This window comes from Aspergillus pseudotamarii (genome assembly GCF_009193445.1).
Source record: "Aspergillus pseudotamarii strain CBS 117625 unplaced genomic scaffold BDV38scaffold_73, whole genome shotgun sequence".
NCBI lineage: Eukaryota > Fungi > Ascomycota > Eurotiomycetes > Eurotiales > Aspergillaceae > Aspergillus > Aspergillus pseudotamarii.
Genome location: NW_022475087.1, coordinates 73,805 through 90,006, shown reverse-complemented (window position 1 = coordinate 90,006; position 16,202 = coordinate 73,805). Strand labels below are relative to the sequence as shown.

Below are 16,202 nucleotides of genomic sequence, written 5' to 3'. Positions count from 1 at the left end.
GGCTTTGACCCATCCTGGCGCGGGTTATGTGATTATGTGAAGCTGCACTGTTGGGCACATACACATTGGCAACGCTTGGGTGATCATTGGCGGGACGGAGGTGCAGCAGCTGGAAACAGATTTCCGGCGTACGTGAACATGAACAACAAATAAGGTTGCACTGTCGGAATACGACCTACGTCTGAGAGAAGGTTTGACCTGCATTGCATGTCCACAGGCTACCCCGGAATCCGCCCTGTAAGTCCGCTGCATAATTGTCACGTTCTGGGGATGCTTTGACAAGTCAACCTTCTGCAAAATGGCGGTCTAAGAACTTCTAAGCCTGTTCGTGTCACACGACTGTAGCACTGTTAATGAAGATGGGAAAACGAAGCGGAGAAATTTCCAGGCATGTTTGTTCTTTCTTCCCGTGTCAAATTGATCTATCGACCTAATACAAAAGTACCTTGTCCATTAAATTTCGCCGCAGTCTGGTACAGCCGAGTTGGTACCCCGTGTTTCCTGGTGGAAAGTTAAAAAAGGAAAAAGAGAATATACTCCGGGGTGAATAGGGTAGTCACTGGTAGAAGCTTGACCGACGCTGAGCTTGTCCTGACCGTTCAGAGTATCTTTTAGGTACTTTTCCCCTTGATATACGGAGCATTATACCCATTTCGTTCCCAAGTAGGGTTCGGGCCTGACAAATGTTTTTCCTATTTTTATTTTTCTTTTTTCTTTTTTCTTGTCCCATCCCCTGGAAACATCATCGAAGACAACGGAAGGTGACCCCATGCCCAAGATGGCATAGCGTGGGGGAACCAAGCCCCATCCATTGGCCTCGTATTGTAATATTACACCGATACATACGTCGTACAGTATTGCGCTCCGAGGCCCCGGGGTTGGGTTGTGTAGTACATGACATCATTCTCCCCAGGCTGGCGGCATTTGAACCTCGTAGAGAATTGCCGCCATTCCCGAGATACGATTGGTAGTTAACTTGAAGATTCGTATTCTTCTTTGTTGAAATTCAAAATCAAGCAGGGAAGTAGTCGGTAGATATCCTTTCATTTAGCATTCTAGACCACGGTCTTCAACCAAGGAGAATTGTAGTGGCCTTGATCCGGAAAGATACCGATTGATACGGGGTTATGTATGGACCTGTATGGAGAGTGGATAAATAAGGTAACTAATCGTTGACACTATATCGGATCTCCCGCTAATGACCAGACCGCTGGACTCCCTGAGTCTCTCCCAGTTTCAAATGATGGGGGTTCTGGTTGCTTCGTCCCTGCTGAATATTTTTCCCCCACTCGAGGGGTTTTTTCATTATTTTTTGTTATCATTATTATTGCCATTACTGCGCATTACTGCGCATTACTGCCTAGGGGGGGGGTTTTTTTATCCCCATAATAGCTGGTTTTATGAATGTCTCCTTGCCCCATATCTGTATGACCCAATACCAACGTTGTCAATATAAAATGAAAATACCGTCCCCGGCCTTTGACCCACCGTCCCAAATTTGATACTTACGTTTGAAGGAGATTTATGCCCTTTCATTCCCTACTTTTTTCTTTGCTCTTTGTTTCTCCTTTCCCTTCTTCTCTTGCTAGTTCAATAGTCCTCCTCCCGTCCGTCTTCTCGGTTTCCATTCCTCTCGTCTTCCAAACCGCCCGTTTACTATATAGCATCTACCTTACCTATCCATCCGCTCATCCCTACGTATACATCCGCAAAAACAACCCATTGGTCGAACCGTTCACACCCTGTTCCACGAATTGCGCCCATTGCACAACGTCATACACTCCCTCCATATTAAAATACAAAACCCCTCCGTGAGAATTCACCATGCTTTCCGCCGGAGAGAGGCCCCAGCCGGCTCTTGGCAAGAATGCCGCTGCCGCTCGCGCCAAATCCTCCCTGAGTCACTCGACCACCCCAATGTGGACCGTCCAACCTAAGCCGGAACAAGTTCAACACATCTGGGTCGTAACAGGTCCTGCCGGTTGTGGCAAGAGTACGGTAGGACGAGGCCTACAGGCCGCGCTGAACGTCCCATTCCTAGAAGGAGATGATGTAAGCCAACGAAAACCCTGGAGTGTCGAATCGTTTGACGAGAATCCACAAACTAACGGCTCCCATAGTTCCACTCGCAAAAGAACAAAGAAAAGATGGGCAGTGGTATCCCACTCACAGATGCAGACCGCTGGGACTGGCTCATCTCGCTCCGCAATGCAGCCATCAAGGCCCTCTCGCCCTCGGAAGCAAACAACTTCCACCCCCCGTCGGGCGTGGTGGTTGCCTGCTCGGCCTTGAAGCAAAAGTACCGTGATGTCATGCGCGTGGCTGCTTACGGCTCGCCATCCGTGCAGATCCACTTCGTCTACCTCAAGTTGGACGAGAATGCCCTTCTGCAGCGTGTCGCGGCCCGCCAGGCCCATTACATGAAGAGCACAATGGTCCAGTCCCAACTACAGGATCTCGAGGAGCCCCAGGGTGAATGGGATGCGCTGACCATTGATGCCCATGTGCCGCAGGAGCAGGTTATGCGGGAGGTTCTGGAAGCGGTGAGGGATAAGCTGGCTGAGTATCAGTAGCTTGCGTTCTCTCTCTTTTGTCCGTTTTCTTTGAGTTCCCCCCCGTTGTTCTTTGTGAGCGTTCTTTTACTACTGCTCTTGGCTTAAATTATATGCTTCGAGAAGCTTTGGGTATGCATGGATGACCTCCCGGTCTGGTGTCTGTGGAGTTTATTATCTTGCCATTTTTCTACGTGTTGGAAAATGTTTCGTTGAAACTTTGGATGGAGTTAACTTGCTGGAATACTTTTTTTACTCTTGTCATGGTTTATAAATATTATACCTATTGTACTTGTTAGATTTCCACACAGGCTTTGTCGTCTTATTTTGAACAGTGCTACAATATTTCCTGAAATACGCTCATATTCGTTATTCCATGGTTATCTCTCGGCTCTGATCAAACAAGAACATGACGTTGGCTAAACACAACGCGTGGGATTTCCCAGTGACGTCATGTCAATCTTGACAGTTACTCAATAATGACTGAATCAGGTAGTCGGTATCTTTAGCATCTATGATCTAGCCTTTAGGGCAATGCATCAGCCCCACAGCCACTCAGATCCAATATCCAGATGGAGCTGAATGGTCAAGCGGCTTACTGAGTCCAACCCCAACCCGATCCCGATACTTGATATCAGACTCATCATATGCCGGTACCAACCGAGAAAGAACCGGGTCCGAGACCGTCCGACAGACCTCCCCAATCCATAGATCCTTGCTAGCCCTAACCTTGCCCAGTCCCAAAAAGGCAATGCTCACTGGATGCCCTAATGCCGGGGTTATCAGATCATGTACGAGATCATCTCCATCTCCAGAGGAAATAATGAGGTTTAAAGTGGTGACTGGTAGTGTAGAGGCTGGCATATCATTCCATTCTATCGTCAAAGAAAGGAATTTGGCTCGGTTACAAACCCATCTACGTTGGGGTGGTGGGAGTTACTGCAGTGCTCTAACAAGAACTGCTGTGAGCCATTGATGATTATAGTACCGCGGCATAAGATCAGACACTGAACGAGTATACTTACGTCGGCCGAGGGTCCCTGTGTCCATGCCGCTACCCGCAAAATGAAGACTTTTTAAGTTAAGGAATTAACTAAGGATGGCTGATTGACCTAATCAACTTACAGGGAGAGATCTCGATAAATGAATCAATTCATTTTGTTCCCTACCACTACTAGTTTGCCTACCCAGTAAGAATAAACATCATGCGCAGCTACCGCCTGTTACTCAGTATTCTCGACTTCCCTAGTTAGACGACCCATGGTGATGTACTCTCCAGTAAGTGCATCCCATTTTATCTCTATATCCTCTTTGTCGCAGAAGGCTCTAAAACACTACTCAAGCTTTGCGCGGTCATCTTTATGATGCAAGTCGATCGGCTCGCTCTAAGGAATAAGTTGCATTAGGCGATGCTTGGACTCCGGGTCGGTACAAGATACCGCAAACTAGATACTGGCGGGATTTGCATTCTATGGGACAAGGGGTGCCTCTTCATAGTGATAGGTGTAGTAAAACAGTTTCACATTCATACCGAAGGCTACAATCACAGGGCGCCCTCGTACAATAATCAGAGTGTCGGGGCCCTGTTCTATGTGACTAAGCCGGTGCACCGCATATTCGATTGTCTTCATCCATTCCTCATGGCTCTCATCTTGTGAGTGGCGCAGAAAGACCTGGAGGCCATCACAGTAATAGTGGTGCATGCCCAGCTCATGGTACCCTGGCGGGCGGAGGCATCGGTACTGGGCGCCACTTATCTGCACGAATTGTGCCACATCAGGATGTCTAGTCTCACGTTGGATCATACTATGGATATATTTGCCCCATGCATCTTCGATAAAACCGATATACTAGTAATTAGGTGTTTTAAAAAGCTTCGAAGGGTCCTCAGTTATTCCCAAATTCCCGGGGTACCGCTCCCTTTAGTTGTCAGAAAACCCTTCAGAGATAGGATAAACAAGAAGTAAGACTTTCGGGATGGGCATCTGGACTTCATTGGTACAGGGTATGTCTTTTGAAGGCAACATCACCTACAATACTTTCTGGGGCCGCCTCCTGCAACACTTTACGGCGGCAGGTGTCGTCCATATCAAGGTATTGATGCCAACGTCCACCACGTGGGATTTCAGATAGCTTGAAATACACTGAGTGGTCAACGTCCAGAAGCTTACGGTCAAGATCGAGTGTATACATCCATTCGATGAAGCCTCCCCATAGATGAGGTACTAGAGTTTGATGAATACTAGGCCTCTAGTTCCCATTTTGACCAATGGGTGACACGGAAAAACAATTTGGGGTATTAAGATATATGGCCACTGAAAATCAAGGGAGAGCGAAGAAGAATTGTAAAGGAGATTGAAGGTCTAATAAAGAATGGTTAAGGTGGTAGAGGGAAAGAAGGGGAACAGAGGAAGCAATGGAGTAAGTGACATTAAGCGCGGTGAATGAGGGAGGCAACGAATAGAATCAGGCAGACAGCAGGCATTCACTGGCAGTCTCCCGTGACAAGCCCTCACAGGAACCAAGTATGTTCATAATACATCTGTTATAAAGCCTAGCAAAAGCCTAGATACCAGTTCTTTTATTTTATCCTTGACGCTTACCACTTGGGGATTTCTCCCTGCTCTGGGGTCTGAACTCTCACAACCTTATCACAATTGAGCAGGCAAAGAGGGTCAAGAGCTTGTTTGAACTGCGAAGATAGTCAGCTTTGGATAGACAAAATAAAAAAAAAAAGAAGGCAAGGGATAATGCGAGGGCAATATGAGGGTTATAACATACTCTGCGCATGGTATCGACAGTTGTCTTACCAAGTTCATGCTCCAGATAGTCCCTCTTCACCATTCCCACTCCATGCTCCCCAGTAACAGTCCCTTCCATTTCCACAGCACGCTTCACCATGTTGTGGACAACACTCTCCGCTACCTGGCGTTGATCATCATTAAAGAGGAGCATTGCTATTTCAAAGTGTGGTTAGTGAGTATGTCGAATACCCTGGCATAAAAAGTATGAGCGCCTACCATGAAAGTTCCCATCGCCCACATGGCCCACTATGCCTCCAAGTAAACCACTGGCAGAAATCTCCTCTCTAGTTTGCTCGATGATATCGGGCAGTCTGCTCATTGGCACAGCTACATCGGTAGTCCAGACATGATCCGTGGGCTGCTGTTTCATCTGCAGAATACTCCACAGCGCCACCTTTCTTGCACTCCACAACTCATCAACCTCCTCCGAACTGCGGGCAAACGTGAAAGTCTTCTTATTAGCATTCTCGGCTAATTCCTGAACAATTGCAATTTTCTCCTTCACTTCACCGGGCGCTCCAGAAAACTTGAAGAACAACGTTGGGGCCTCGTCCCACGAACGACTTGTTGTTTGGCTCGTGTTGATGCACTTCATCTGGACGTCATCCAGGAGTTCCACGGCGGCAATATTTATCCCCTTTTTGACCACTTCGGAAACACAGCTGGCTGCATCATGGACAGACGGAAAAGACGCAACTGCCACTGCCTCATTAATCGGCTTGACAGCCAGCTTCAATGTCGCCTCTGTGACTAGCCCAAGTGTACCCTCACTGCCGATGAATATCCTAGTCAGATCATAACCGGCGCTAGATTTCCGTGGCCTCTGTCTGGTCTTGATAATTGTCCCATCGGCCAGAACAACAGTCAGAGACAGTACCCAGTCACGCATTGTCCCATAGTGATACGCATTTGTTCCAGAACAGCCGGTACCGACCATACCACCAATCATTGCGCCAGGACCAGGGTCTGGAGGGAAAAAGAGCCCATCCCTAGCGAGTTCTTCGTTCAATACTTCCCACTGCACCGCAGGTTGTACTACGACGTCCAAATCATCTTTGTGCACTGTTAGGATTTGGTCCATGCCTTGGAAGTCAATGCAGACCCCTCCTCTGGTCGGCGCAAAGTGCCCCTCGAGACTCGTTCCCCCTGCATATGCTGTCACTGGAAGTCTGCGTCGGTGACAGATTTCCATCACGCGGGAAACCTCTTCTGTAGTCGAAGGGCAAACAACTACTGAGGAGACCTCGGTTTTACTCGGAGAATAAGATGACCACTCGGAAGTGGAGTAGGGTGCCAAAGCTTCTTTATCACTGATGACATTGTCCTTGCCCAGGATACCAACGAACTCTTCAACTGCTCCTTGGATGTTGGATTGAGAAGTATCATGGCATGGCGGTGGAAATTCTTTGAGCGGCGTAGTAGATGTCCCTGCTGGTTCCGGTTTTTTTGCAATGCCTAAATAATAACCAGTAAATCCTGAGAGAAAGAGGGCTGAAACGAATTTGCTTGGTTAGTTACACAATATCTTCCATTATGAGAGACTAATGCTGGGCAACGGATATACTGCACATACCGGATGAAGCAATGGCAATACCGACACCTGTAGTCCATTGCCTACGTTGTGGGTGGCTGGACGCCCCCTGTTTATGGTATTCTTTGGCTAGTTAGCAGGAGTATACCCACAGGGGTCAGAGAACAACGCTCACCAGATTCCGGCCTGCATTGAGTACTCACTGACATGAAAGCCTTTGGGGTTAAAGGCCTGCTAGTCTTTTGCAAGCGAGACCTCGGCCAAGTGGATCCGGAAGAGACGGCCTGCATTAGAGGGCGACCCTCCCTTGCGCTGACTCTTAACATGTTTTACGTTTGTTATTTCCTTGCTTCTGATGCGTAGGTATGGCAGCAAGAAGAGAGAGATGTCTCTATTCGCGCACTAGGTATTGCAATGCCTTTCCCTGCCAAGTGCTGATAACATTGGTAAATCTAGGTGCCACTTCATCGACTGAAGCGGGGGACCTTGATATAGTCGTCCTCGTCGGCCGAATGGATAATTTATCCAATCACCATGGTGTTACCGAAACTAGAAACGTTAGAGGACTTAATTGTCAGACACAAACAGCACATCTCTCGGGGTTAGACTGGTTCTCCCCGAAATAAATGGTATGAAAGCTCGTTGACGTCATGCCACATAAGGGCAAGTGAGTGCAACGCCAATAGTATGCATGTTCATATCCAATTGGACTTCTGTCCGAGGTCGTATGATAAAATCAGAGCATCTCCATTTTGACCTTGATGTTATTGGTTAATGCGTGAGAGACAAGCTTCTTCGAACACGGCATCGCTAGTAGTTTATTCTATCGGCCGAAAAGAGATCTCGGTCCCTTACGGCAGCTAAGCTGAACCCTGAACCCACCAAGCGGGCCTTGATATGACATAGTTCGCGACTGTGGTACTGACTTACGTCAATCGTGCAGTGTTCGACCGGCCCGATCGGCCTTGATCGATGAACAATCTCTGCTGAACAGAGCCGGTTGACCGGGTCCATTGTCCATGGAAGCCGGTGTTGTACCGAGACATTGCCCTAAGTTGCTCAACTATAAATGGGGGTGAGAGCATTTGCGTCTAGTTAGAGAGATCTGTACACACAGCATTTGAGTTTCATACATCAGACCGGAATACACAAAGAGCCAAAGAGTGAGGAGTCAACTACACTTCGCAACCATGTCGACAGCCCAGCACAATCCATTGCCATACACCTACGAGACGAAAGTCTATACTGAGGGGCTCAATGACAAAAAGCCCGCTATCACTTTTGATCCTTTTAAATGGGAGGGGCTGGCCAAAGAACGCCTCTCAGCAGATAGCTTCGGCTACGTCTGGGGTTCTGCTGGGAGCAGAGAGACAGATAATAACAACCGGAAGGCATTCAAGAAATGGGGCATCGTTCCATCCCGTCTGGTTAAAGCGGACTTTCCAAGTTTGAAAACGACGCTGTTCGGTGAGGATTACGATTACCCGATCGCAATCGCACCAGTAGGGGTACAGCGAATTTTCCACCGCGATGGTGAGGTTGCTGTTGCCTCCACTGCACAGAATGAAGGGATAACGTACATCCTGAGTTCTGCATCTTCGACCAGTATTGAGGACGTCGCCGAGGCCAATGGGCATGGATCCCGCTGGTTTCAGTTATACTGGCCGTCAAATGAGAACAACGACATCACAGCCAGCTTGTTGAAACGCGCCAAAGATGCCAACTACAAAGTCTTGGTGGTCACACTCGACACCTACATCCTTGGATGGCGCCCCTCGGACTTAGAAAATGGGTATAATCCATTCCTCCGGAAAGACAATATTGGGGTCGAGATTGGCTTCTCCGATCCTGTGTTTCGGAAGATGTTTGCGGGAAAGCACGGCAAAAGCATCGAAGAAGATATGGCAACTGCAGCGGCAGAATGGGCTCATATGATATTCCCTGGGTTAAGCCATGGGTGGGAAGATCTCCAGTTCCTCCGTCAGCATTGGGATGGCCCAATTGTACTGAAGGGTATACAAACGGTTGAGGATGCGAAGCTGGCAGTCCAGTATGGCATGCAGGGAATAGTAGTATCCAACCATGGCGGACGCCAGCAGGATGGGGGAGTGGGATCTTTAGACATGCTGCCAGACATTGTCGACGCGGTGGGGAAAGATCTAGAAGTCATCTTTGATTCTGGCGTGCGTTGCGGCGCTGATGTAGCTAAAGCTCTGGCGCTAGGGGCCAAAATGGTCCTTATCGGTCGACCCTACGTGTACGGACTGGCCATCGCTGGAAGGGAGGGTGTCCGCCATGTACTACAGAGTACATTGGGTGATCTACAGCTTACTCTTCATCTGTCGGGGATCAGATCGGTGCATCCAGAGCACCTTAATAGATCTAGACTACGACGGGTGGATTAAGCAACATATACAGGCACTACCTAACAAGGTTGAACTTGTGCCCATATTCGATATGGACATATATACATAACCCTAATTTGAGCACCACAGTGCTTAAAGCCCAACAACTAGTTGTTCAATTATTATAGAATCGTCATCTTGTATTAAACCATACCAAATAGGCTCGGTTGGATCAAAAATTTCACTATAGCAGAACTTAAATCGATATTCAATGAATTCTAAAAAGCTTCTCCTTCCACGTCCCAGATACATATCTTTTGGTGAGCCAAAGCTACCCTAGCACGTACATACATGGCATATTAAACCGCTCTACTTGTTGAAATGTATGAGTTCATGCATTCTTATTGTTGGACGAGTTAACCGGTTAGTAAATCACTATGGTTTTCTTTTTTTTTTTTTTTCTTTTTTTTTTTTTTTTTTCTCGTTGGGGACACACGGGGAAACTCACCAAAATGTGCTTCGTTCGTTCAAGGTAATTTTAACAGGCGGAAACATGATCAGGTACCCTACAGTAAGTGGCTCACATAAATAGCAAAGGACCAGCGTGTGAGCACTAGTAAGGGTACAATGCACCAGCAAAGAGAACATGCACCGGACCGAGAGATAACTTTTCCCAGGGAACCTCGCTCCCTGTTGAGCGGACCATTGAAGAATTGCGGATTTTTGTTTCCAAAAATCTCTTGCATCTGTTCGTGAACAGATCGAAATTTTTAGAGCATGATCCCCTACTCCAAGTCCCGGCATATAGCCGGGTTGAGGGCAGCCTGCACTATGGCAAAGAAGGAAACGAAAGAAGAAAAGAAGGGGGAAACTTCGTCTTTATGGTTGCCTGTTACGTCAAGATTGCAAGGGAAGGACCAAAGTAAGTTCGTGTCTAATGGTAATGATGAAGGCATCATCCATTGACACGATGATTTACACTTTCGACGATGTATGACAGGTGGTGATAGTGTCAGGTCACATTAACCCTCATTGATTTGAACGGTTTGAATGAGAACTTCTATCTATATACATGAACTACCGTAGCTTTAGAAGCATCAACTCCGGGGATTCAATACATTCCCGGACTTTATTGGCCATCCGAGCCATAGTCGCGCCATCCACGACGCGGTGATCTGCACTCCAGCTGAAATTTACCAATTCACCCTTGGTAACCTGACCCGCCTCATCGAAGATGGGTACCGTCTTGGATTTTCCAACACCCAGGATAGCCACTTCGTTGGACACAATCACTGGTGCGACGTAAGTGCCCCCAATATTTCCTATGTTTGAGACGGTGATTGTCCCGCCACTCAGGTCTGCTGGAGTGAGCTTCCCTTCTTTACCTAAGGCGCTTAGGCGGGAGATTTCTGCTGCAACGTCTTCAATTGACCGGTTGGCAACATCTTTAACATTCGGCACGATCAAGCCTTGCGGTGTATCCATTGCAACACCAATATTGTGTCTGGGCCGCATGATGAGTTGGGGCTTGTCGGGATTGCTTGTGTCAACCTTGGCGTTCAAGATTGGATATTCATTTAGGGCTAAAGAGACGGCTTTGATGACGAAGGAGAGGAAGGTAATTCTCCTGGGGTCCTTCGGATCATTGGCCAGTTTCTTTCTCAGAGCAGTGATATTGTTGATGTTTAGCTCATCTGCAAATAGGAAGTGGGGGATGTTGAGCGACCGTGTCATGGTCTTAAACATTTGTGACTGGATTGGTGTTAGGTTGACCGCTGTGTCTGTTTGCTGTGACACAGGGGCTGTTGGGGTTGTAGGTTGCGACGTAGGTGCAGAGTCCCGCGCTGCCACAAACCGAAGGACATCTTCTTTGAGGACGCGTCCGTCTTTCCCTGTCCCTAGAACATCTAGAATATTCACATTATGGGTCTTCAGCATCCCACGGACGGCCGGGGTGGCAAGAGTGGCATAGCGTGAACCATTCCTCGGGGCTTCTGGCTTTGGGGTAGTAGCAGCCACTTCTACTGAAGGTTGTTTTGCCTCAGCCTGTACAGGAGCAGAGCTGGGTTGCGCGGCTGCTGGTGCGGGCTCAGGTGGTGGGTTATCATCTGGATATTTTCCATCCTCAACCTCTATATCGCACAGAGCCTACAGTGGAATTCTCTCAGCGATCATATTCTCAAAACATAGACATGAATGCAGTATTACATACCTTTCCTGTGGGGACAGTGTCATCTGCTTGGAAGTGAAGCTTCTTAACAATGCCTCCGTACCTCGAGGTAATCTGATATTGTTAGGTCTCTATGTGCTGGTCATTGGTACGAAAGCGACTAACATCATCCACTGCTTTATCTGATTGATATTGACAGAGAGGTTTCCACTCCTCTATATGGGCGCCTTCCTCGACGTACCATTGAATGATTTGAACTTCCGTGATCCCTGCGGGGCGCAAGTAGGGTGAGTAAGCATATGATATATGCGTATAACGCAGGTTATCAGGTGATTTGACGTACCTTCGCCAACATCCTTCAAGATCTGAGATTTGACCCCCCACAGAGCCGGAGCAGCATGGAATGTGCGACGGGGTAAGGATATTGTTGACGGGGAGCGAGTTATCGGCAGGACTCTGTGAGATTGGCAAGAACGGAGAGCCCAAGAGAGGCCTCCATTGCAGCGTAGAATGCTCATTGTCAAGCCGAAGTCAACCCACGGTTATGGAGGAGGAAAGAATGCTTTTCGAGAGGGGAGAGCGCAACATTTCATTGTGGAATGATGGTGGTAGTCCATTATTATTGCTCTCCTTCCTCCGCATTCTGAACCCCGAACGCCGACGATAGCCGACCCCAGCGTCATCCCACGTGACCGTATCTCCGCATTTTACGAACGGGCATTTCGGTCCATCTTTGCTTCCGCGATGTGTTGCGGAGAAATAAATCACTGTCGAGCTACCTGATCTTTTGTTGATAAGCCTGTGCCGAGATAATGCGATAAAAACCGCAAATCTTAGCTAGGGAGGGCCCAATTGATTCCTCCTAGTCTATATTCTCCCCTAGACAGGCATTTTCAACACAATTGGTGAAAGAAATCCTCTTGAGCGGTCGTGCAGTGTCAGAAAAAGCCATAGGTACTCGAAAGATGACAAATCTTGAAGACTTGAGAGGACCTCGGAGAGTCGGAGGGAGTTGTTGGTAACCAAAAAAGAGAAAAGAAAAAGGGAGAAAAAAAAACAATTATATTCTCGGGCAATGAAAGTAGCATTGGCAGTCTCAGCCTTACCACACCACTGCAAAGTACGTGGGGGTTATGGATTCATGGGAGAGTTCGAGTTTCCTGCGCCAATAATACACAGTAAAACATGACTGCCTGAGGAACTTGGCAATCAGGTACAGAACTCCGTAGGTAAGTCGCCCATACTCCGAGTCCGCTCGAGACTTCTTGTTCAGGTGGAAAAGGTTAGGTTGGTACCACCAGCGCGGAAGATCCCAAGAAAAGCCATTCAAATGCCGATCACGATTGGTGCGTATCGCATCGTGGCTGATTTAGTGCCGTCGCAATTCTCCAGCGCTACCATCCACCCCGATCCAACCAGGCCAATAATGAGCACCAATTTAACCTTGCAGCCTGGTACTACTTGGTTCGTTCAGCAGCGTCAGCGAACTCTCCAGCCTTATTTACCTTCCGAGTCTCTTCCTCCCTTAGAAACCCATGGGTTGTTATCCTGGACGATCACGTACCACAATGGTGGCCGAACACTTGACCATTCGCAATCTCACATCCACGCCAATTACCCTGAAGCGCATTGAGCGTTTTCATCCGCATCATGATCGTAATATTCAACATTTTGCTAGAAACTTCACCCGAGTCTTTACCAATGTAACCCGCACGAGTGCGCCGGTCGCCGCGATCACGGATGACAATGAACCTTTTGTTCATGAGGATTTGGATATTCATATCGAACCTTTCCAGACAATTCACACTGAGCTTCGCACGTTTATCGACTCGGATAAAGAGCGCGTACGCTGGTTCTTCGAAGTGGAAGGAGAGAGACACCAAGTCCAGACTCCCGTGCCCACGTCGGAGTCCGCCACTATGAAGGCATTGTGCGACGAGCCGCGATTCAAACTCACTGGTATATATGTGACGCCCGAGGCTCATCTATCAATCTACTCCTCCGCCAACCTGAACGCGTGGATGGGCGAGCTAAAGGACGACACCTTGCTCTCCTCTCTTTCGATCCCAGGCACCCACAATTCCCCAACCTGCCATGTTGCGCCGCCCTCCGTTCGCTGCCAAGCAGTTAGCCCACGAGAACAGCTCGAAAACGGTGTGCGATTTTTTGACATCCGTGTGCAGCCACAGTATCCAGAAGATGCCGACAAGGATGAGCTTGCTTTAGTGCACAGCGTCTTCCCCATCTCTTTAACGGGGAACAAATACTTCCGTGACTTGATGCATGAAGTAAACGAATTCCTCGACCAGAATCCGTCGGAGACCCTGATCATCTCCCTCAAACGGGAGGGACCCGGCGAGCACACCGACCAGCAGCTCAGCCGGATTCTGAGCGATCACTACGCACGTCCAGACAGTCGGTGGTACACAAACCCCAAGATCCCCACTCTCGGCGAAGTGCGCGGTAAGGTTGTTCTTATCCGTCGGTTCGACATCTTGGATCATCTCAAGGATATCCATGGGGGCGCAGGCTGGGGAATCTGTGCCTCGGGCTGGGCCGACAACTGTTCCAACGCGACTTGCCCCAGTGGACAATTATGCATCCAGGATTTCTACGAAGTCTTAGAGACAGAGAACATTGGCGAAAAGATTAAGTACGTGCAGGAGCATTGCTTCCGGGCCGCTGAGACCTGTTACCCGTTCGGCGTGCTTCCGGACTCCGAAGCAACCAGGGCACATCCATTTTATATCAATTTCTTAAGTGCGAGCAATTTTTGGAAACTTGGCACTTGGCCGGAGAAGATTGCAGGTAAGCTGAACCCAGCGGCAGTTGATTATCTCTGCCGGAAGCATGGTGAAAAAGATGACCGTGACTGGTCCACCGGTATCCTTGTCACGGACTGGGTTGGCTTGGATGGCGACTGGGATCTTGTGCGATGCATCGTGGGCATGAATGCTCGGTTGAAACTGAGGCAAGACAGGCATGAAGGTGACAACTAGATGACACGGCGTATTAGCTCTATAATGTTGTGCTTGTACTAGGGCATGGAATTTCTGTTACATTTACCCAACCTGTGGCCATCCACAAAACCCACAATGATATCCACAACTGCACCTTTCGGGTTTGAACAAATTAGTGCATATATATATATATATATATTGTAATTAATCTTGCAATCTTAGCTCATTTATACATATTGGTGCAGTCCTAATTATGTGTACGGTGTATAGTAGAAGCTATAGTAGCCCACCAGATCTAAGAAGCATGCGGTCGAGGACTCGAGCGATGTGCACGGTTGTTTATTAGAAGTTCGCATTCTATACTTTGGCTAGTGTTTTTAAAGTAACCCTTCATGTGCTAGAAAAAAAAACCCATAGCCTTCAATAACCGGACAGGAAAAGTACAAGTGTAGGTAGTATTATACATAGAAATCAAACTGGTCACGTTACATTTAAGCCTCAGTCTTTTCATCACTCGGGCCCTTCTGCTCCTCCTCCAGGACGCTCCTCCTGCTCTCAAGAGTGAAGTACAGGCTCTTACCAGCGCCCTCCAAAGTGTTGGTGACGCTAGATGCCATGCTTTGCAGGGCCATGACAAGTTGTGACCGCAGACCATCCATACCACCTTCGATGCTACCAACCCACTTGGTCTGGTCGACATCGAATACCTTGCCATCCACACGCGCAGCAAGAAGAGCCAGCTTATTCAAACCGTTCTGAACGGGCAGCTCATGCCATCCTGGGTTGGCCTTGCGAGTGGGAACCGGGAAGCCAGCTGCCTTGGGAGCAAGGACCGTCAACGCAGCTTTCAGATGTTCCGGAGACATCTGAGGAATGCTCAAGACTGCAATTGGTCCAACCAAGACTGGCGACAATTCGTGCTTGCCCTTCATATTGAGGACGGCATCATGAGCCGCACGGGAAAGGTCGTGTGACAGAGTGGGATCATCCCTCGACCCAGAGAGAGAGACTTCGGCAGACGTTTGCGTGATGGGGTCGACGGCGCTGGGGGTCTGGCCGGCTTCAATTGTGGAGGCGCTGGGTCGAAAATACTCGACGATACGGAGGGCAACCTCAAAGATACTGGTCTGAACAATTTGCACCTTGACGTGAGAAGCAAGCGGAGGAAAGGAGCGTCCCTCGGAGGCAATCTGTTCGTCCACTTTCTGCAAAGCCTTGCTCAATTCTCGTCGGATGGCAGCCCATTCCACAGACTGAAGGTTATCATGCTGCAGAAACACCATAAGAGGTGTAGTGCGGATGAGCGACGTATATTGTCGGAGAAGCTGAGACCGACGGTACTCGGGATTGCGATGTGAGGGAGGTTGAGACGGAGGAAATCTAGCAATGGGAGCAACGGAGTGTGTCATCTGTTCAGGCGACGCGGCCGGGGTCGTAGCTGTCGCAGCGGTACTCGCGTATCTCGTGAAAATAGGCAGCTCATGTTGACAGAGGAGCCTTTGCCGGCGGAGCGGCTGGGGGATGCGGCCACTTGACAGGCGAATTCGTGGAGGCATTGTGAAGAAAACGGTAGGTTTTAGCAGGATTTGAGTTATTGAACGGTCGATTTATCCTTGAAGCGGCTCCTGATATGGACAAGGGCGCCTGAGGCCGGTGAAATTGGAGATACCGACAACAGTGACTTCCGGAATATACAACTTGGACGAAAATATGGCACGAAATCTTGGGTTCCCGAAAAGGTATAGCGGGATCTCCGGGCGGTGAGGTTCTGCCCTACGCCGATGACGGATTCTATATGAGGGGTGCATTGAGTCAGAGATTCTTATTATCGCGTCTGTAT

At 48.6% G+C, this 16,202-nt stretch overlaps 9 protein-coding genes across 9 annotated transcripts; 5 read left to right on the top strand and 4 right to left on the bottom strand.

Moving 5' to 3' along the window:
• The first annotated feature begins 1,067 nt into the window (after positions 1–1,067).
• On the top strand, positions 1,068–1,496 carry BDV38DRAFT_196453 (uncharacterized protein). The gene is made up of 2 exons (XM_032052368.1): positions 1,068–1,161; positions 1,207–1,496. Exon 2 carries the CDS (start codon positions 1,241–1,243, stop codon positions 1,454–1,456), a length of 216 nt encoding a protein of 71 aa, XP_031909067.1. The 5' UTR covers positions 1,068–1,161; positions 1,207–1,240; the 3' UTR covers positions 1,457–1,496.
• On the top strand, positions 1,430–1,882 carry BDV38DRAFT_196445 (uncharacterized protein). Its single transcript, XM_032052367.1, has one exon. It carries the CDS (start codon positions 1,525–1,527, stop codon positions 1,813–1,815), a length of 291 nt encoding a protein of 96 aa, XP_031909066.1. The 5' UTR covers positions 1,430–1,524; the 3' UTR covers positions 1,816–1,882.
• Positions 1,498–2,840, top strand: BDV38DRAFT_196454 (gluconokinase). The gene is made up of 2 exons (XM_032052369.1): positions 1,498–2,052; positions 2,121–2,840. Exons 1-2 carry the CDS (start codon positions 1,825–1,827, stop codon positions 2,571–2,573), a joined length of 681 nt encoding a protein of 226 aa, XP_031909065.1. The 5' UTR covers positions 1,498–1,824; the 3' UTR covers positions 2,574–2,840.
• Positions 2,841–3,775: 935 nt separating this feature from the next.
• On the bottom strand, positions 3,776–4,357 carry BDV38DRAFT_274676 (uncharacterized protein; the record flags this gene model as incomplete). The annotated part of the gene is made up of 2 exons (XM_032057880.1): positions 3,776–3,886; positions 4,031–4,357. 2 exons carry the CDS (start codon positions 4,355–4,357, stop codon positions 3,776–3,778), a joined length of 438 nt encoding a protein of 145 aa, XP_031909064.1.
• Positions 4,358–4,948: 591 nt separating this feature from the next.
• BDV38DRAFT_196440 (FAD-binding oxidoreductase) lies at positions 4,949–7,716 on the bottom strand. Its single transcript, XM_032052366.1, has 5 exons — positions 7,063–7,716; positions 6,930–7,010; positions 5,573–6,847; positions 5,334–5,509; positions 4,949–5,244 (listed from the first exon to the last, which is right to left on the bottom strand). The coding sequence occupies exons 1-5, from the start codon at positions 7,211–7,213 to the stop codon at positions 5,152–5,154; spliced, it is 1,776 nt and encodes a 591-aa protein (XP_031909063.1). The 5' UTR covers positions 7,214–7,716; the 3' UTR covers positions 4,949–5,151.
• A 20-nt stretch (positions 7,717–7,736) lies between these two features.
• On the top strand, positions 7,737–9,583 carry BDV38DRAFT_259738 (lactate 2-monooxygenase). The gene has a single exon (XM_032055854.1). The coding sequence runs from the start codon at positions 8,078–8,080 to the stop codon at positions 9,290–9,292; it is 1,215 nt and encodes a 404-aa protein (XP_031909062.1). The 5' UTR covers positions 7,737–8,077; the 3' UTR covers positions 9,293–9,583.
• A 463-nt stretch (positions 9,584–10,046) lies between these two features.
• Positions 10,047–11,920, bottom strand: BDV38DRAFT_296482 (2-oxoacid dehydrogenases acyltransferase-domain-containing protein; the record flags this gene model as incomplete). The annotated part of the gene is made up of 4 exons (XM_032062939.1): positions 10,047–11,380; positions 11,445–11,516; positions 11,568–11,671; positions 11,746–11,920. The coding sequence occupies 4 exons, from the start codon at positions 11,918–11,920 to the stop codon at positions 10,310–10,312; spliced, it is 1,422 nt and encodes a 473-aa protein (XP_031909061.1). The 3' UTR covers positions 10,047–10,309.
• Positions 11,921–12,440: 520 nt separating this feature from the next.
• Positions 12,441–14,528, top strand: BDV38DRAFT_259735 (phosphatidylinositol-specific phospholipase C). The gene has a single exon (XM_032055853.1). The coding sequence runs from the start codon at positions 12,938–12,940 to the stop codon at positions 14,399–14,401; it is 1,464 nt and encodes a 487-aa protein (XP_031909060.1). The 5' UTR covers positions 12,441–12,937; the 3' UTR covers positions 14,402–14,528.
• A 25-nt stretch (positions 14,529–14,553) lies between these two features.
• Positions 14,554–16,201, bottom strand: BDV38DRAFT_196376 (mitochondrial 54S ribosomal protein uL10m). Its single transcript, XM_032052363.1, has one exon. It carries the CDS (start codon positions 15,916–15,918, stop codon positions 14,854–14,856), a length of 1,065 nt encoding a protein of 354 aa, XP_031909059.1. The 5' UTR covers positions 15,919–16,201; the 3' UTR covers positions 14,554–14,853.
• Position 16,202: the final 1 nt, after the last annotated feature.